We start from the raw sequence: 20,803 nt of genomic DNA on the forward strand, positions 1-20,803 counted from the left end.
GACATTTTTATTCCTTCTCTTACATTGAGTTCCATGGGAGCAGACACCACATAAATGCAGAAAATTTACAGAATTATTTTACATTGTCTGTTTTCTGTTTGTATTTCTGGACCTTGCTTAAGATTGAACTCTTAAACTCTGTTCCCCATTTGTAGGTGGTGACAGTGATCCTCCATTGAAGCGTAGCCTTGCACAGAGGCTAGGGAAGAAAGTTGAAACTTCAGAAACTAACACTGACAAAACACCAAAGAAAGGTAAATTTTTTCTAATACGTGGGGTGTGTTTGTACTTAACACTTGTTTAATGTTGTGTTAACAACTGTGGTCTGTCATTCTTTTGTTCAGATAAATTAGATTATCTAATAGTATCTGTTTTATTATTCCTTCAGTAAACATGAGTGCTTACTCTGATTAATTCTGGCTATATCCCACTAAATAAAATAAACACCACACTCTTAAGGAGCTTATAGTATAATGATTGATTTGTAAAATTTTAATATTGTGATAAGTTCTGTCATGGAAGTATACAGTGCTATGGGAGAACATAGGAAGAGTACTTAATCTTGCCATCTGTTAGGGAAAGATTCCTAAAGGAAAGGATGTTGAAGCTTAAACCTGAAACATGAGTTAGGAAGTAGCCAGATGGAGTTTGATGGCATGGAGTTTGATGGCCAGGGACTGTGTTCCAGGCATCAAGAACAATGTGCAAAGGCCCAAAGATAAGAAAGTATGATGTGCTCAAGGAAGTGAGTATGACTGAAACATAGAATTGGGGTCAAGAATTGGGATCAGTTGTAGAGGGAAGAGGGAACTAGACTCTGTAGACCTTTTAAAGTCATGTTCAAGGGGTAGCAAACCATGAAAAGTTCATAAACAGGGTTCAAAAGCTTAGATAAGCATTTTAGAACCATTGCCCTACCTGCAATATGGTGAAAAATTAGAAGAGGACAAGATTGATTGCTGGCCTTAAGAAGTTGATAAAATAATTCAGACAAGTTAGTGGTATAGATTTAGTGTTCTAAAAGTAGGTCTGGAAAGATATGAACTAATCAAGAGATATTTGGGAGTTAGAATGATTTATAGTTGAGGGAGAGAAAGTAGTCAAGGGTTAGCTCCTTTTATAACTTGCAGTTAAACACTGGACTTACTTTTAAAAGAATAGGTATTTTTTTCTTTCTCATTTAGTTTTTAATTTTTCTTGAAAATAAGAAATTAGCTTAGATACCTTCTTTCCGCTTTTCCTCTAGCCCAAGAGGTAGTGATGAGTAGTAGTTCTTGTTTTGGGACATTCTCTATCATTCTCAGAGAAAGCAAAGGTTACTTTTAACTTGGCTGCCAAATTCCCTTCCCCCTGCTTCCTTTCTTCTTTGTGTATCAATTACATTGATTATATCCATGTAACTAAAAAGCATGTTTCCAAGAGATTTAAGGGGAAAAAATCTTTGATGCCAATAAGATTTTTGAAGGTTGTGCAGTAATAAAATAAGGGAAGCAGATTTGAACCAATGGATAGGGTGTCTGCCTACCACATTACTACTGACCCGTGTGATGAGCTGGCTCATGCGCAGTGCTGATGCGCGCAAGGAGTGCCGTGCCACTCCACACAGAAGGAGTGCGCCCTATAAGGAAAGCCTCCCGGCACGAAAAAGTGCAGCCTGCCCAGGAATGGCGCTGCACACACAGAGAGCTGACACAGCAAAATGACACAACAAAATGAGGTGCAGATTCCAGGTGCCACTGACCAGAATACAAGTGGACACAGGAAAACACAGCAAATGGATGAAGAGAACAGCCAACTGGGGCAGGGGGCGGGGGGGGGGGGGGTGTGGTGGAGGGGAGAGAAATAAATAAAAAATAAATCTTTAAATAAATTTAAAAATCTTTTGAAAAACATTCTTTTTACAGTTCAAGTTTCTAAGTCTCTGAAGGAACGATTAGGCATGTCCAGTGATCCAAACACTGAGGAGGCAACAGGTAGGTAAATTCTGAGACCAGGTTCTGATATGTTTTCCTGCCATAAAAATCTTTGTTTTTTCTACAGTTTCGTAGTGCAGTTAGATTATGGCTTGTGTTTTTTGTGGGTTTGTTTGTTTTTTTGCATAATGAATTACTTGCTGGTATAAATTCCCTTTTTGTATTTGATGTTCATCACAGCATTAATTGTGGAGAATTAGAAACATCCTAAATATCCAACAAAAGGGAATTGGATTAAATTATGGTAGTTATGTGCTAAAATAAACATTAAAAACCATGTTCTGAACAATAATGACATGGGAAAATACTTATATTATACTAAGTGAAGAAAGGTTACAAAAGAGCATGTATCTTTTTTAAGATTGTTTTTTTTTTTTTATTTTTTATTTTATTTTACTTTATTTATCCCTCCCTTCTCCCAGATGGTTCTCTTGTTTGTCTGCTCATTGTTTCCGTGCCTTCTGCAGGAGGCACTGGGAACCGAACCTGGGACCTCCCACATGAGAGGCGACTGCCCAATGGTCTGAGCCACATCCACCGAGGGCGGAGGCAGTGTCTCACTCGTTGTAGCAGGGGTGGCTTCTGCTCTCTTCTTTTAAGAGGCACCAGGACCCAAACCCGGGACCTCCCATGTGGTAGACTGGCGCCTGACTGCTTGAGCCACATCATCCCCATATATCACTTTTGGCTTAGAGCAATAGAGGAATCTTTTTTTCTTTCTTTTTTTAAATGATGTTATTTTCTTATATAGAAACTTTTCAGGAAAAATATCCGTATGTATGGGATAATTCCAGCTTTGTACAGTATTGAAATTTTTAAACTTTTAAAATTATGAGATATAACTACTTAAGTGTATATATGCACAGCTTAAAGAATAATAAAAGAAACATCCATGTACTTAATCATTCAGCCTTTTTAGACATTGCTGGATTCCATTTAATGCTTGTTTAAGGTTTATTTTTATATCCATATTTATAAACGATGTTAGCCCGATTAATTTACCGTGATAGCCTCATCTGATTCAGGTATTAAGATTACATTAACATCGTAAAAGGGAATCTAATATCAGATCTTCTTTTGTAGGCAACCTGAATTCATACCCCAGAAACTTCTTAGGATTTTTTTCTTTTTATCCTTGGTATGCTGCAACATCACTGTGATGGATCTAAATCTGCATCATTTTAATTCATTCTTCTCAGTGTTCAGCAGGCCCTTTGGATCTAAGGACTTGTCCTCTGTCTTCTTTAGTTCTAGGAAACATTGCTATAATTTCTTGTGGTCCTCCCAACTTTTCTTTGTTTTCTCTTTATGGAATTCTTGTTAGACAGATGTTAGAACTTTTGGATATAATGCTCTAAATGTCCTTTGACTTAACCTTCATGCTTTCCATTGCTTTCTCTTTTTTTTTTTTTTTTTTTTGCCTCACTTTCTGTGAGCTTTCCATGGCTTTAATTTATAAATTGGGTTGGCAGATTTTTTTCTGTAAAGGGCCACATAGTAAATGTTTTTAGGCTATACAGTCCACAGTCTGCCACTGCTCTATGTAAGTGAATGAGCATGGCTGCATTCCAGTAAGACTTTATTTATAAAACTAGACGGCAGCCAGATTGGCCCACAGTCTGTATGTAGTTTGCTGACCCTGTTCTCTATGGCTGGTTTCAGACTAGCCTTGCCTGCTATACTATTCAGTTCTTCAATTAGATATGTTTTTATTTTCTGAGTACTTCTTTTGTTTTCTGATTTCTCCTTTTTCATAACCTGATTTGGCTGCTCTGGAGTTTCTAATTCAAATTTTTTTAGAGGTTTTTATTTATTTAATGTGTTATTTTGGCTACTTAATCACTTCTCTTTATCATGGTTTTTTTAATTGAAGTATATCACTTATACATAAACATACATAAACAATAAATGTATAGTAATAGTTTTGAACTTAAAAAAACAAACATATATAACATCATACAGGACTCTCATAACTCACCCTACCACCAATAACTTGAACTGTTGTTAACCTTTTTAATGATAAATGAGCATTGTCAAAATATTACTACTAACCAAGGTATTTCCCCCCCAACCAATCCTATTATTATTATCTTTATATCATTTATATACGAACATACACATAAACAAGTGTATGGTAAAAGTTCTGAACTTAAAAAGCAAACATGCATAACATCATACAGGGGTCCCATACATCAACCCTCCACCAATACCTTTCATTGTCATGAGATGTTTGTTACAAATTATGAAAGAATACTGTCAAAAATCTTACTACTAATTAGTCCTTACCTTAAATTTGGTATGTTTTCCCCCAACCCACCCTATTATTATTTTTTAAATATATTTTTATGACAAGTTTTAAACTTATGAAACAATCATGCACATGTGCAGAATTCCCAAACAACACCCCTCCATCAACACAACACAATGTGGTATGTCATTTGCTACAGATAAAATAATATGATTGTTTCCATGGCCATAGTGTACATTTGGCTCACATTTTCCATACTGCCTCATTATCAACACAGTACATCTCTCACATAGGTGCAAGAATATTATATTATTACTACTAACCACAGTCCATAGGTCACTCCAGCTATATTTTTCCCATGCTTCTCCACATTCCCAACACCCTGCAGTAGTGATATACATTTGCTGTAGCTCACAAAGAACACTCTTGCATCTGTACCATCAACCACATTTCTCATCCACCTCTTGGTGTACTGTGCTATCCTGTTCCTAGATTATTCTCTAGCATTCTGTCAATTGGCATTTACATAACTAGACTACCATTTCAGTCCCATCCCCATTTATAAACTACGTGTTACTGTGTGTTACCATCCAGTCAGTACATTTCCACAAGAATCCACCATCTACCACCAGGTCTTGAAGATATTTTCCAATAATTTCTTCTAGAAGTTTTATGGTTCTTGCTTTTATTCTTAGGTTTTTGATCGATTATGAGTTAATTTTTGGATAGGGTGTGAGATAGGGGTCCTCTTTCCTTCTTTCGGCTATGGATATCTAATTTTTCAGCACCATTTGTTGAATGGACTGTTCTGCCTGAGCTGTGTGAGTTTGATGGGTTAGTCAAAAATCACTGGACCATACCTGTGAGGATCTGTTTCTGAACCATCAATTTGGTTTCATTGGTCTCTTGTGTCTGTCTTTAGGCCAGTAACATGTTGTTTTTACCACTATAGGTCGGTATTATGATTTAAAGTCTGGGGATGAGGGTTCACTTTTCCTTTTTATGATGTTTTGGCTAAGTCAGGCCAACTAGCATGAAAAGCAATAGCCAGAATGGGCTTGGGACCCTTAACAAAAATCAACTGCCATAGATGTGTGGGTTTATTTCTGGACTCTGAATTTTATTCAGATGGTTTATATGTCTATCCTTACTCCAGTACCACTCACTATTTAACGTAGTGTAGTTTTTTGTAGTAAATATTGAAATTTGGAAGTGTTGGTTCTCCATCTTTGTTCTTCAAGATTGTTTTGGCTTTTCGGGGCCCCTTGCCAGTTTCATTTGAATTTGAGGATTGGCTTTTCCATTTCTACAAAAAACAACTCCTGAAAGTTGGATTCAGTTTGCACTAAATCTGTAGATCAGTTCATGTAGTATTGACATCTTAACAGTTTTAAGTTTTTTAGTTCATGTACACAGATTGTATTTCCATTTATTTAGATTATTTTTTTAAGGAGGTACGGGGGATTGAATCCAGACCTTGTACATAGGAAGCAGTGCTCAACCACTGAGCTACAATCACTTCCCAATGAGAGTTGGTTTTTTCGTTTGTCTTTGTTTTTAGGTGGTACTGGGGATCAAACCTGGGACCTCATACATGGGAAGCAGGCACTCAACCACTTGAGCTGTATCTACTCCCCTATTCAGGTCTTTAATTTCTTTCAGTATTTTTCAGTTTTCATTTTACAAGTTTTTCACTTCCTTGATGAAATTTATTCCTGGGTAATTTTTTCTTTCAGATGCTATTATAAATGGATTCTAAATTTCCTTTTCAGATTAGACACTACTGGTATATAAAAACACAGTGGGCTTTTTTGTGTCAATCTTGCATCCTACAACTTTGCTGTAATCATTCAGTAGTTCTTTTAGCTTTCTTATGGATTCTTTGGGATTTTCTGTATATAATCATGTCATCTTCAAAGAGAGATAGTTTTACTTCTTCTTTTCCAATATGGGTGCCTTTTATTTCTTTCTCTTACCTACTTGCTTTGGCTGGAACTTCTGGCACAATATTGGATAGCATTGGTAACAGTGGGCATCCTTTTCTTTTTCCTGATCTTACCATTGAGTATGCTATTTGCTGTGGATTTTTCATGCCCTTTATCATGTTGAGAAAGTTACCTTCTATTTCTAGTTTCCTGAAACTAGATGCTGGGTTTTGTCAGATGCCTTTTCTGCATCCATTATTTTTGTTGTTTGTTTTGTTTTTTGATTCCATGTTTTTTTTCCCTTCATTATATTATTGTATATTATATTGATTGGTTTTATTATGTGGAACCATGCTTGCATTCCTGGAGTAAATCCCACTTGATCATGGGGTATAGCCCTTTTTTTTTAAAGATTTGTTTTATTTCTCTCCCACCCCAGTTGTCTGTTCTCTGTGTCCATTTGCTGCATGTTCTTTTTGTCTGCTTCTGTTGTTGTCAGCAGCACTGGAATCTGTGTTTCTTTTTGTTGCTTCATCTTGCTGTGCCAGCTCTCTCTGTGTGCGGTGCCATTCCTGGGCAGGCTGCGTTTTCTTTCTCACCGGGCAGCTCTCCTTAGGGGCGCACTGCTTGCGCGTGGGGCTCCCGTATGCGGGGGGGCACCGCTGCGTGGCAGGGCACTCCTTGCGTGCATCAGCACTGCACGTGGGCCAGCTCCACACGGGTCAAGGAGGCCCCGGATTTGAACCGCAGACCTCCCATGTGGTAGAGGGACGCCCTATCCACTGGGCCAAGTCCACTTCCCTAACCTTTTTATTATATTAAATTCTGTTTGCCAGTATTTTGTTGACGATTTTTGCATTTATATTCATAAGGGATTATGATCTGTAATTTTCTTTTCTTGTGCTTTATCTAATTGTATTAGTCAGCCAAAGGGGTACTGATAACCAGAAATCAGATTGTTTTTATAAAAGTTATTTATTTGGGGTAGAAGCTTACAGTCACAAGGCCCTAAAGAATCCAACTCAAGGGACCATAAGAGGTACTTTCTCACCCAGAGCCTGTTGCTATGTGTTGGCGCAAGATGGCACATGATGTCTGCGAGGGTTCAGTCTTCCTCCTTCCATGGCTCCATGGTTCCACATTTTTCCAGTCTCAGCTGTAAGCTGGCATAAGGCTTGTCATTCTCAGTGTGGCCCAATCAAAGCCTTAATTGTTATTTAATCAAGTAAAAGTGAAACCTCTGAATCCAGTCCAATCTAATATGCCCAGAGGAACAGACCAGGTCACAAACATACCCCAATATTTATTTTTGGAATTCATAAATAATACCAAACTGCTGCACTGATCAAGTGTGAATTTAAACAGATTTATTATTAAAAATAGCTCCTCAATTAGGTTTCATGACATAACCCTGTCTGGACCCTTTCCTGATTTTCTTATATCTTGTTAGCAGTTTTATATCCTTTGCATCTTTTCATCATTTAAATACCATTAACTCTGTAAAGTGTCTTTTTTTTTTTCTTCCCTATCTGGTTGTGTCTTTTTTCTTTCTTTTTTTTTTTTGGGTGTGCCTCTTTGTACCTTGTAGGTCTGGGATGCCTTTTTTCTTTTTTTACGAGGAGGGTCCTGGGGATCAAACCCGGGTAAACAAGAGCTCAGTTGCTTGAGCCACAGCCGTGCAAAGCGTCCTTTAACTCATTGCCAGATGAAGGTTGGAATTCTTGCTCTGTGCTTCTATAGCATACTTTTTTTTAATGAAAGTAATTTCATTATCATACTTTGTTATTGCTTGTGTAATTGTTGGTTTTTGTTAGAGTGTAAAATTACATGTGGGTTGAGATTGTTTTTGCTTGCTATTTTTTATTTCTAGCACAGTGTTCTGGATATGTTTATATGAGTGAGCAAAAGAATTTATTGTTATTTTTAATGGGATGGTTTATAATGACAAGTCTCCAACTAGTAGTGACTTTCAAGTGCCTCAAGAATAAGCCTCTGAATAGAAACACGTATCAGTAATTTTTGCCTTTTAAAAGTTTTTCTCGAGGGTCACTACCTGAAACATGCAATAAGGTAAAATTGGGATTGAAACTAATGTAGTACTTTAGATTGTTGTCCTTGCCTGTATAAATGATACCTATTTAGAGGACTTTGTTCTATTTCAAGAGTAGAGGAATCACAAGTCAATAAGTGATATACCCCAGGTATATTGAGAACAATGACATATTATTTTTCCCCATGAAAACAGAGAGAGTTACTAAAGTTGGTGAGATCCATGTGAAGACACTTGAAGAAATTCTTCTTGAAAGAGCCAGTCAAAAACGTGGAGAATTGCAAACAAAACTCAAGACAGAAGGATCTTCAAAAGCTGATGATTCCATCTCAGGAACAAGAAGCTCCTCCACTATCCGAATCAAAACCTTCTCTGAGGTCCTGGCTGAAAAGAAACATCGACAGCAGGAAGCAGAGAGACAAAAAAACAAAAAGGATGTAACTTGCATCAAGTTAAAGACTGATAGTGATGTTAAAAAAACAGTGGTTTTGCCACCCATAGTTGTCAGCAAAGGACAGTCAGAGGAGCCTGCAAGTAGAACAAAGCCTATGCAAGAGGTGCATATCAAAACGCTGGAGGAAATTAAGTTGGAGAAAGCACTGAGGGTGCAGCAGAACACGAGCAGCACCAGTTCCCAGCCTCAACCTGAGGCCACCCCAGGGACAAGGCGGCTGCTCCGCATCACCAAAAGAACAGGTACAAAAGAGCTTAGACTGTAGATCCATGTCCCCAAATGATATTCCAAAGGGCATTGTTCCACCAGATATTCATGGGAGTTCTATGAGAATTTTTCTTCCAGTAACTTTCAAAACCATTAGATTAAATGAGGTTAATCTGTTTCTTTACAGCAGCACTCTTCAGACCCTATATACCTGTAGTGTGCATTTTGAGACCTGAAGAAAATTCTTAGTTTTAGATTGTTAGACTGTTGGTTTTATCTACAATTTGATTTGTTCTGTTTTCTATGCATTAGGAAAAATTATGTTTAATTTCAGACATCATGTAGTTGCAGCCTAAATGAAATAACCAACTATGTGCTTAATGTGAATATAGGTATAAAAGAAGAGAAGAAACTTCAGGAGGGAAGTGAAATTGTTTCTCAGAGTAGTGTTACTTCAGCAGACCCTAAAGAGGTAAGTTAATTTAGAACCATTTTATAAAGTTTTGTCTCATGGCAAGCAAGGGCTACAACATGGATGGTAAAATATGCTGCTTAGTTTTCACTTAAAATAAATTTCTGTTCAACACTTCAGTGACATATTAGTAAATAGTCTTTCACTATGCATATAGTTGTTTATGAGAAGTTTTCTGTACTTCTATTATATCAGTGTTCTCTGCCCTTATAAAGTTGTTTTTAATTGATCATTAATTTTTTTTAGGAGGTATGGTGGCATGAACCTGGGGCCTTGAAACAGGCACTCAGTCACTGAGCTTCACCTACTCCCCATAATAGTTTTTAAATTAAGTTTTTTCCTGCCTTTGAGAGTAATATTGCTCATCATTCTTAACTTGGGAATTTTTACTTTGGAAAAGAATGAAAAATTCTTTTTTCCACAACCAGACATAGCCACCATTAATTTTTTCGTGGATTTCTTTCAAGCCTTTTGTTTAGATATGCATGCATCTGAACTTGTTTAGTGTTTAATTCATGCTTAAAACACAATTGCGAACTTGTAGCCTGCCTCTTCTTAAAAATAATCTTTATCATAGTGATAATTCTTTAGAAACATTTATTTTTGCTCGCCACATAATATCCTATTGTACATATATAATCTGTTTCCCGAACATTTAGATTTTGTCTTACACAATTATAATTAGTAGGGTAATGAATACTTTAATACGTAAATCTTTGTTCAAGTGTATGAGTTAGGGGTCATGATTGTGTAACCTGTAAAAGCTGTGGGTTATTGTTCCACACATCTTTAATTCTGATCTTTCATCTTAAGCTTGGCATTGTCTCTTTAATATCACTTAGCTTTTCACTTCACTTCTCTCAAATTGTGCTTGACTTAGATGTTAGCCTGTTACCTAGTAAATAATGTTTATCATATGGGTTGTTAGGAATACCTGATTCTATCATTTAAATTTATCTGCAGGCTTCAGATGAGACCACAGCAATTGAGATCACGAAAATTCACGTCAAGAGATGTGAGACCATGAGAGAGAAGCACATGCAGAAACAGCAGGAAAGGGGACCTCAACAGAAGGAAAAATCAGTTTTCATACCCCTTCAGGGAGATGTAGCCTCTTGCAATACTGAAGTGGTGGAGAAACCTGTGTCAGGCATCCCTCGGCACCTGACAAAACGACTTCCAACAAAGTCATCCCAGAAAGTAGAGGTAGAAACCTCAGGGATTGGAGATTCAATATTGAATGTGAAATGTGCAGCACAGCCCTTAGAAAAAAGGGGTAAAGGTGAGTGTTCCTTACAGTGCATCTTGCTTTAGGACTTCACAATTACCAAATTTTCATAACTCCCTGGAAACATTTAATTGGCCTTGTATACAGTCAGGGAGCTAGAAACTAGTATTTCTGATGACGCTATTTGAAAAGACAAAACTAGATGAACTCCTTTCCAGAATTTAAGATTGTTGTTTAAAAAGCCCTATCTTGGAAAGTGGATGTGGCTCAAGTGGCCGAACGCCTGCTCCCCACATGGGAGGTCCTGGGTTTGGTTCCTGGTACCTCCTAAAAAAAGCCAACAACAAGGAAACAAACGGAAGAAAAAACAACTCAAGGAAGTCAATGTGGCTTAGTGTTTGAGCATTGGCTTCTGACATGCAAGGTCCTTGGTTCAATCCCCGGCCCCAATACCTCAATAAAGGAAAAAAAAAAAAAAGTCCTGTTTAAAACTTTCTGTGGGTGCTTCTTCCTTCTGGAATAAAAATACCAGAAATAGAAGAATAGTGGAGAATTTAAGAGTCAGTGAAAAGGATCAGTTGCATATGTAGCATTATGGCCATATGTAGTACAGATTGCCTGAGGGTAATTTTCAACGCTTTTTAAAATAGTTGTGGTATATATAATAAAGAATTTTTGGTATTTTATTTGGAATTATTCTCCATGTAAAAGAGATTATTAATCAGATATTTTCTGCCCCTTGTAGCAAAACCCAAAGTGAATGTGAAGCCATCTGTGGTTAAAGTTGTTGCATCCTCTAAATTGGCACCCAAACGCAAAGCAGCAGAGGTCCACCCTGCCGTCATTGCAGCTGTGAAGCCACTCAGTTCCAGCAGCATCCTTCAGGAAAACCCAGCCAAAAAAGTAGCTGTGGTAAGAAGGAATCCAACTTCATAGTACTTTATGTAGGAGGAAAGGAGAAAAAATTAACTCTTTATCTTTGTGTAATACTTCCTGCCATTTCCTAAGCATTTCAGTTGTTTAGGTTGTTAACTTTATTTTACATTTACATTAGACATTTGTGGAGTGGCAGGTGGGTGTTTTAGATTTGTTTGTTTAAGCTAGTGTTTAAAGTATTTACTTATTTGAACACTTGACCTTGGGTTACTGATTATTGGACTTCCAGGATAAAGATAACTATGATTCTAAGAGCAAAAGAAAATGAATATGGTGAGATAAAAAAGCCTGGCTCTCTCACTGAATTGTCCCTCTTCTTTCTTTTGCAGGCTGTTGTCCCACTCCTCTCTGAGGACAAATCAGTCACTGTGCCTGAGACAGAAAAACCTAGGGACAGGTAATACCTTGCAATTCTTGTTAACTCAACTTTATTTATTTATTTTTTTAACTTTAACCTCTGCTTTTTATTATCTTTTAGTTCAATTTATGCAATAATTTGTATCTGTACAAATTCAAGTTTACTGAATAAAAGGCATTTTTTATGGTTTATAAAGCAAAGAAAAATAAGTTGCTGATGGGGTAGCATTTAGTGAATCAAATAATACACATTTCCCAATAGATCTATATTTATACATAAAATAAACTGCAAAAGAAAATGTTTGTATTATGACACCACGAAGCAGATTTACATACAACAATAAGTAAAAAAAACAAAAAAATTTCGGTGATCCCACTAGAGGTGCCCTTTCCTTGACCATAAGAAAACCAAATGTTTTTAGAAGTTAAAGTTTAAAGGGTTTATAGTCACACAAACACCAAAACATTTTAAGTGAAGCATTATTTTTAAGGAAAAAAGTATGTTCTTGGCATAAATTTTAATTCTTTTCGGTAGACCCAAAACCTCCTGAACCCCTTTCAGTGACATCCAAAACCTGAACTTCCTCTATTTCTGGATAAAAAATCCATTCACAAATCAGCTGTGCAATTCGATCACCCTTTTTCACTTCAAACTTTTCTTTGCCAAAATTAAAAAGCACAACACCAACATTTCCTCCATAATCTTCATCTATGACACCAACTCCTACATCCGTGGAGTGTTTTGCAGCCAAGCCAGAACGTGGAGCTACTCTTTCATAACATCCAGAAGGAAGGGCTCTCTGAATGTCTGCTTTCACAAGGGCTTTCTCCATGGGTGGTATTGTATAATCATAGGCACTGTACAGGTCAAAGCTGGACCCCTTGGCCGGGGCCATGGCGTGCTCCGAAAGCCGAGCAAAGCAGATCCGCACGCCGCCCTCCTCTGCAGGCCGGGCCCGCTTACTGGGGGAAATGGCGGGGGTCTCTTCAGAGCAGGGCATGGTGGTGTAGAGAACGGAAGAGAGAAGAAAGAACCCAAAAAGAGAGCACAAGATGAGGCCCCCAGGAGGCAACAGACCAAGTTCTCTGTTAACTCAACTTTAGACTACAGTTATTTTGCAACCTAGAGTATAAACACTGTTAAATAACTTTGAACATTTACAGTTTAGCCATATCTAAATAAATCCTCTAAACTTCTAATTAATTGTAAGAAAACATGAAACTCAGAATTACTGTTCTCTCTGTATCATCTTGTTTATATTTTGCTATATTATATAAAAGATGAATTGAATTATGCTTTAAATTATGAAGATGGTTGGTCCCAAATTAGTAAGACAGTTTTTTGTGTCCTAAGAAACAAGTCTTGGTAAACCTTTGTGTCCCTGAAACTAGGCGATTCTGCAGACCACTGAAAAGGGTCAGCTTTCTAATCTTTTTTATTTTTCTCCTTACAGTCTTACAATGCCTCCAACCCAGTCTTTTTCAAATCCCTCATCACCAGAAGTATCTGGCCCTTCCTCATCCCATACGGCCACAAAAACTCGCCGGCTCAGCTCTGCCTCAACAGGAAAGCCCCCGCTCTCTGTGGAGGATGATTTTGAGAAATTAATATGGGAGATTTCTGGAGGCAAATTAGAAGCTGAGATTGACCTGGATCCTGGGAAGGATGAAGATGACCTTCTACTTGAGCTATCCGAAATGATTGATAGTTGAAGGTGGTAGTGAACACACGTTTAAAAAAAAAAAAAAAAAAAAAAACTCACCAAAAAAACTGGACTTAGTTTCATCTATTATAACATTTACCCAAGGTGATGATTTCTTTAGTCTAGAATTTGCCCCAAATGAGAAGTATACCTCTGAATTATCTGTATGTGTCCTGTATTCTTTGGGGTCAGATTTTTAAGACCCTTGATAACCATTTTTGTCCATTTGATGCCATTGTTTAGCATCTTTGAGATGAAGTTCTGTTTTACCTTTCTCTCCACCAGAGACTGAGAGGGAGATCCAAATGAAAGGGTGCAAGAGAACTTAGTGACTCCTTGAGGTGTTTGTCATTTGTGACTTATTTTCCCCCTTTGTTGTATTTCCTTTCTGTGTTGTGTTAATGTACTTAATATTACATGAGTTTGAAAGGATGAAGACAGCTGCTACCATTAAGGACCAAATTTCATGCTACCACTAAACAAAAAAATCAACTTAATCTGTGTTAAACTGTATGTCTTTTTAAATGTATTTAGAGATTCAACTGAGCTTTAGAGAGGGCTAAGCAGCTCACGAAGCTGGTAATCTGGACCTACTCTTTGGACCTGATTTTGATGCTTCTGCTGCTCTGTAAGCCTCTGAAGAGCAATAGCTAATTTATTATTACTGTAATTTTTTAATTTTTTAAGGCTTTAAAGTGCCTCAGGGGTCCCCTGAAACTAATTTTCTATTTCTGGGATTCCTTGGATTCTCTATAAGAGGTGACATGATTAGAGGAATTCTTTTTTAGTATGAAAGTTGTCCCTTTTCTTCTTCAGCACTTGCTTCTTACTGGCATTGAATTATACAAGGACAAAAATTGGTTAATTTTTTAATTTTTAACTCTCCAGTATTTATTGGGTGCCCTTTAACCACCTAAGGGAACAAAATGAACTCATTCAAGCTGCCGATATTTATCTATTGACTGTAGCAGTACATTGAAGTGTACTGTAGCTGGGATATTGAGATTCTCTGGGGGTGTATTGTATACCTTCCATTACTACCATTTTTTTCATTTCAGAATTGAATTTTCTTTTCTTGATGTTGGTCTCCTTCATATCACCTCAAGGGTTTAGACTTGTGAAGGAACAAGTATGATGGGGATAATAATCTTAACGGAGACACATTGTACAATAATCAGAAGAGGAAAGAAGGACTTGCCCATTTTGATATTTTGCTCTGGGTGGCCAGTTTTGTTTCTCATAGGGAAATCTGACCCACCTGTCATGTTGGCTCCTAAGGAACTGCTGTTGTAAGCAGCTCATCAAGAGTTGAACTTCATGTAGCCTTGTTGGAAATATGGAAAAAGAAGAAAGCCACAGGATTACCTTGTTCATTCTTGGAAAGATCTGGATGATTCTGCACAAGCAAAACTGGCTTGAAATTTATATAGAGACATCTTTCTACTGATCCATCTTCAACTGAGTGTTGTATGATAGCCCTTCTCCAAAGCAGAAATGGAATGTTGTGGTTTCACCACAGATTTTCTACTCATATCATTTTGGGATCAGCTTGCCGATTCCAGGTCCCTTTTGTATATAACCTTGATTCTTTTGCTTTTTTAAAAAATAATTTTGTTTCATATTTAAATCCCTTGTATTAGTCAACGATTCATGTTCAGCATTATCTGAATCATTTGCCATTACAGAGAGAAATACCTATTTGTGTTTTAAATAAAACTGGTGTAGGAAAGTCTTGATGTGAGTAAGTAGTCTTACTTAAGCCTAGGATCTGCCTTGACAGAGGTAACCCTCAGAAAGCTGTTCGCCTTTTGTGTAAATGCTCAAATTTCACAAATATTTGGCTCTAGATATCTTTCACTAGGACATGGCGAAAAATACCCACAAATGTGCTTCAGTTCTGGGTGCTTATACATTAGGTAAGAATACATACTATTATGTCATCTATCACATGGACTATTTTTCTGACACTGATATTTAGTTGTTTATCAGTATAATTCAAGTGGTGCCATTAATCTTTTAATGGAGGGTTTAAAAGTGATCTTAGCATCTGTGATTTAGAATTTTAAAGTATGAAGGTATATAAAAATTTAATTCAGTAGAGTCCAAGTTTTTTTTAGCAGTGTGCTATTTTTTTATAGCACAAGGATACATATAAACTTGAACAGATTTTTTAAAGTGGTGGTATAAAAGTAATCCCAACATGCAGAATTATTTTTCCCAAAAAAACAAAACATTCATTTGAATAATGATGTTTTTCAATTTTAACTGTAGAAGGACCCAAATATTGCAGAGTTTGGCATAACCAAAAATTTCAAGATTTGGAATTCACGTATTTATCTCAAATGATCCCCAAAGTTCTAACCTTAACCCCAAATTCCAGCAGATCAAGCCTGTCATCTCTACAGACAAGTTTACTTTCAACTCAACCAGTCTTTGAAACCACACAGAAATAAAGACTAATATTTAATAATTACAGCTTCAGGAACAAAGTTTGATCTATACTGGTCAAAGTTCTATTATCCTTTTAGAAGACAGGCTTAATTTTGCCAGAATAATTAAGAATTTTGCAATTCTTCAAAATATTTAATTGCAATTTGGCAGTTTAGCAGCAGGAAATGTATGGTGTCCAGGTGCCAATTGCCTAATAGTAAACTCTATTTTAAACTGGCTAACACTTATTGATCACTTGCAGTGGCCTCTCAATTCACATATCCATTTTGACACTAAGTCTTGCATCCCATTCGAAGATCACTGCCATTTCCCCCCCAACTGTAGGTTCAAGTTCAGTAAACATATCATAGCTGTGAGAGTACACTTAGGAGCCATGAGATTTGATTAGTTTAACCTTTGAAAGCTTTTTTCCCCTAAATCTGATCGTAGGAGTCTGCTCAATAAATTTTTGCAAGTTTCCACAATTCAAATTAGACTGCATTAATCTCCAGACTACTTCAATTTAATTTGCAAAATGATGTTAAGGGCATGAACACAAAATACTTGATCATTTTAATGTGCAATGAAAAAGTTCTTGATCCATTTCAAAGGCTGTGAATCTTTACTAGTCTGCCACTGCCTATTCCCAATTCCTTTCTTTGACATGCTTCTAGTTAATGAGGCTAGGCAACCATCCAAGTTGTAAGGTTTCTGGGTGAGATGGAAGGAAACTTCAAGCTGAGAGAAAGGATGCACTTAAATATTTGGGAGGCCTGTAGGTAACTTCTAAGTCGTATCTCTTTGGGTCAGTGACTCTCAAAGTCTTTTGCAGATAGCTTGGCAAAGTCATGACAATCTCAAATTTTATAAGCACATTATGATTTGTTGCAATCAAAGGAAATAGGGAAGCAGATGTGGCTCAAGCAGTTGGCACCTGCCTACCACATGGGAGGTCCCAGTTTCCTTTCCCAGTGCCTCCTAAAGAAGATGAGCAAGCAGTGAGCTGAGACAACTAAGACGCAATAAGAGGCAATAAGCGACAATAAGCGGGAGCAGAGCTGGCTCAAGCCGCGTGGGAGGTCCTGGTTTGGTTCCAGGTGCCTCCTAAAAAGAAGACAAGCACACAACAGAGCATATAGGGAGTGCAAAACAAGGGAGGAGGGAGAAATCTTTAAAAAAAAAAAAAAAAAAAGTTTCATAGCACTATCCACTATTTAATAGTTTTTTTTTCATTCATTGGATTGGTGATAAATTCACAAGTTTCAAAATTCAAAAAATATGAGTATACAGTAAAAATCCTCCCTCCTACTCTTGCCCCAACAACCAAGTTCTCCAGAATTGATGTTATCAGTTCCTCAGGTATAGATCCAGAGATATTTTAGGTATATAAGCAAATATACTTTCATACAATATCATGTATTTTATATACTTGCTTTTTTTAATTAGGGAAAATTCAAATATATTCAGAAGTAAAAAGTGATAATAAATCCCCATGTAATTACCCAGCTTCAACAATGACAAATTCATGGCCCATCCTGTTTCATCTATAACCATACCAACGCATCTCTATTCCCAGAGCCTGGACTAGGGTGAGGCAAGCAAGGCACCTAGGCACAAAATTTAAGGAGGCACTCATTCTCATTGTCATGCTCGCCACCTTAAGTTTTGCTGCCTAGGTGCCTGCCTCCTTTGCCTCACTCTACTTTCTGCTTGACTCTACCGGATTATTTTGGGGTAAATCTCAGACATATCATAGGTTGTTGGTTTTTTTCTCTTAACACATATTGGAGGGAAACGGATGTGGCTCAGCCAATTCAGCTCCTGTCCACCCTATAGGAGGTCCAAGGTTCAATGCCCAGGGCTTCCTGGTGAGGGCAAGCTGGCCCACACAGCGAGCTGGCCCATGCAGAGTGCTGGCCCATGCGGGAGCACGGCCCCCGTGCAGGAGTGCCGCCCTGCGTGGGAATGCCTGCAGGAGTGCCGCCCTGTGTGGGAATGCCGTATCCCAGGGGAAAAGTCACTCCATGCAGGAGTGCCAGCAGATGTGGAGAGCTGGCACAGCAAGATGACTCAACAAGAGACACACAAGAGAAAATAAGATGTAACAGAACAGGGGAGCTGAGGTGTTGCAAGAGAGTAATCCCCTCTCTCCCACTCCGGAAGGTCCCAGGATCGGTTTCTGGAGCTGCCTAATGCGAATACAAGCAGACACAAAAGAACACACAGTGAAAGGACACAGAAGACAGACGGAAGGGAGGGGTATAAATTTAAAAAAACATATTGGAGATCATTTAATATCAGAACATAAAAAAGGAGCTTCAATTTTTACTTGAGTAAATATTGAAATATTTATTAAAATATGTAATATTGCATAATATTACACAATATGCAATAGCAATAATTTAGCTAGTTCCTGTTGATAAACATTGTGGCAGTTTGAAATTCTTTTATGAATCCCAAAAAGAACTAATCTATTCCTGTGGGTGTGATACCCCTTGATTGCATGAAATTTAGTTGAGGGGTCTTTGATTAGATCATTTGATAAGATTGATTTAGGGCTTTTGATTGGTATGATTCAGGTTGGGTCTCCGCCCTCTTGCTGGGGCTGATAGAAACTATTACACAGCCATATTTGATCCTGCCATGTGAGAGAGTTTTCGCCCACAGCTGAGCTGCAAAGAGAGAAGCCCCTGAGAGGCTCCAGGAGTGGGGGGGCAGGGAGGAGGGAGAGAGAGAGATACTCTGAAAAAATTATATCTCAGTGTAGTTTTAATTTGCACTTCTCTTATAACTGGTGAAGTTGGGCATCAGTTCATATGTTTAAAGACCATTTGTATTTCCTTTGCTGTGGCATGACCCAGGTTAAGTCTCCACCCTCTTGCTGGGTCTTATATAAACTGAGAACACACAGAGAGAAAGACACACAGAAAAGGAGCTCTGCCATTTTGACCTGGCCATGTGAGAAAGTGGACTGCAGGTTCACCTACAGCTGCAGAAAGACAGATAAGCTTGGAGAGCCTCCCAGAAACAAAGCCCAGGGAGAGATGCCTGATGGCCTGCGGCTGAGTTCCAGGAGAAATTAGAGACAGCCTGGCAGACCCGCCATTTTGCCTCACTACGTGGCAGGACCCCAGGACTGGCTCACAGCCGACCTTCGGTGAGACAGCATCTCTGATGATTCCTTCATTTGGACATTTTTGCAGTCATGGAACTGTGTGTAAGCTTTTACCCAAATGCCTTTTGTAAAAGCCAACCCATTTCTGGTATTTTTCCATAGGCAGCCTTTGGCAGACTGACAGCGAAATTAGCTATTTGTCTGATAACTTACAAACATTTTTCCCATTGTAACTCGATTTTGTCTAGGTTCTTGACTATGCTACAGAAACGAATTTCAAGAGCATATCGGGTGAATAAGGCCAGTAATTTTTTAAGGTAGGGAGGGAAGAGAAATGGGAGAAAATAACAGATCATGGGTCCCAGCTTAAGAAGGGCCTGAAAAGTGATAAAGTGGACTGATTTACAGACTACAATTTCCCATTATAGATTATAAATGCCCAGGTTTTACTTGAGTGTTGATCCATGTGGGGGGGCATGATGAGAGAAAGGCACAGAAGGCAGGAACAGGGCAGGACTGGCACCGGGACAGGGAGAAGGCAAGAGAGCAATACTTGGTGCTTGCTTTTTAAACCATTCATTATTCCATGCCATGCTAATGGCAGGGGAGGAGTCCCAGCTGTTTGCTGTTTTGATTGATTACTCCACCTATCATTCCCCCAGGAGGGCCCAATAATTAAGTCCTTGGGAAAAATCAGGGCTTCTCCTGGCTTCCAAAGGAAATCTTGCTCTGAACGGCAGAATCTTCTGGGGGGGTGGGGAGGAGCTCTTCCAGCAGCCATCTTGGGGTTACTGATGTTCACATGGACTCTTTGCCAGGTACCAGATCCATCTACTGATTCCCTTACTAAGCGGCTTCACCTAGTTCTTTTGACTTTGCTCATTATGATAGATTTTTAGTCATGTAAACTTTATAATTTTTTATGTAATTTAATTCATCATTCTTTTTCTTTTAGAAACTAGACAACCAACTAGAGCATATGATTAAGGAAAAGACCCATTTTTTAAATAACGAGATGAAATATCTAGGATTAAACTTATAAAATGCACTAGAGCTATATGAAGAAAGAAAAAACTTCTGAAGTACTCAAAGAAGGATATGAACAAATGGAAATATGTCATGTACTTGGATAAATTATTCTATTTAATATAAAAACCCCAATAAAAATCCCAAAAGGACTTTTTTAGATTAAATAAACTAATTTTGAAGTTTATATTAAAAATAAGTAAACAAGAATAGCTACGAAAATTCGTCCTACTTTTGGTTCTATCATAAAAAAACGTACAACTATAGTAGTTCTGTGTTCTGGTCCATAAAAACTCAAGTATCAACTGAACAAAATACAAATCATATTTATATATGCATATATACATACACACACACATATATATACATACACTTGGTATAAATGTGGCATTTTAAATTGAAAAAGGAAATTTTTTCTTGTAAAGAAGATGGAAAACTGGGTAGCTATCTAGAAAATACAAAGCTGCATCATCTCTAGGATATATATTAGGATACTAAGCTAAATTCCAGATGGATCACAGATTTAAATGTAAAAAAGCAAAATCATGCTTTTTTAAAAAGAAGAAAACCACAGCAATTCAGATGCGTTGTATGATCAGTTAAATGAGTGGTTTTAGGAATCAATTTCCAAAAGTTTAAGGAATCATAATTTCAGAAACAGATAGGAAAATACAAAAAC

At 37.7% G+C, this 20,803-nt stretch overlaps 2 protein-coding genes across 11 annotated transcripts in view; one reads left to right on the forward strand and one right to left on the reverse strand.

The window, feature by feature from the left end:
* The window catches only part of ZC3H11A (zinc finger CCCH-type containing 11A), a 49,769-nt gene extending 34,482 nt beyond the window's left edge, over nucleotides 1-15,287 (forward strand). For all 10 annotated transcript variants that reach the window (XM_071207656.1, XM_058274996.2, XM_058274994.2 and 7 more), the window contains 8 exons: nucleotides 156-254; nucleotides 1,905-1,973; nucleotides 8,392-8,892; nucleotides 9,250-9,329; nucleotides 10,293-10,611; nucleotides 11,303-11,469; nucleotides 11,823-11,890; nucleotides 13,305-15,287. In XM_071207656.1, coding sequence (XP_071063757.1) covers nucleotides 156-254; nucleotides 1,905-1,973; nucleotides 8,392-8,892; nucleotides 9,250-9,329; nucleotides 10,293-10,611; nucleotides 11,303-11,469; nucleotides 11,823-11,890; nucleotides 13,305-13,563 — 1,562 coding nt within the window. In that variant the 3' untranslated portion in view covers nucleotides 13,564-15,287. The remainder of the gene's footprint in view (nucleotides 1-155; nucleotides 255-1,904; nucleotides 1,974-8,391; nucleotides 8,893-9,249; nucleotides 9,330-10,292; nucleotides 10,612-11,302; nucleotides 11,470-11,822; nucleotides 11,891-13,304) is intronic.
* LOC105746172 (deoxyuridine 5'-triphosphate nucleotidohydrolase, mitochondrial-like) lies at nucleotides 12,284-12,912 on the reverse strand. The gene has a single exon (XM_058275002.2). The coding sequence runs from the start codon at nucleotides 12,849-12,851 to the stop codon at nucleotides 12,369-12,371; it is 483 nt and encodes a 160-aa protein (XP_058130985.1). The 5' UTR covers nucleotides 12,852-12,912; the 3' UTR covers nucleotides 12,284-12,368.
* Nucleotides 15,288-20,803: the final 5,516 nt, after the last annotated feature.

This window comes from Dasypus novemcinctus, chromosome 13 (genome assembly GCF_030445035.2).
Source record: "Dasypus novemcinctus isolate mDasNov1 chromosome 13, mDasNov1.1.hap2, whole genome shotgun sequence".
Lineage (NCBI taxonomy): Eukaryota > Metazoa > Chordata > Mammalia > Cingulata > Dasypodidae > Dasypus > Dasypus novemcinctus.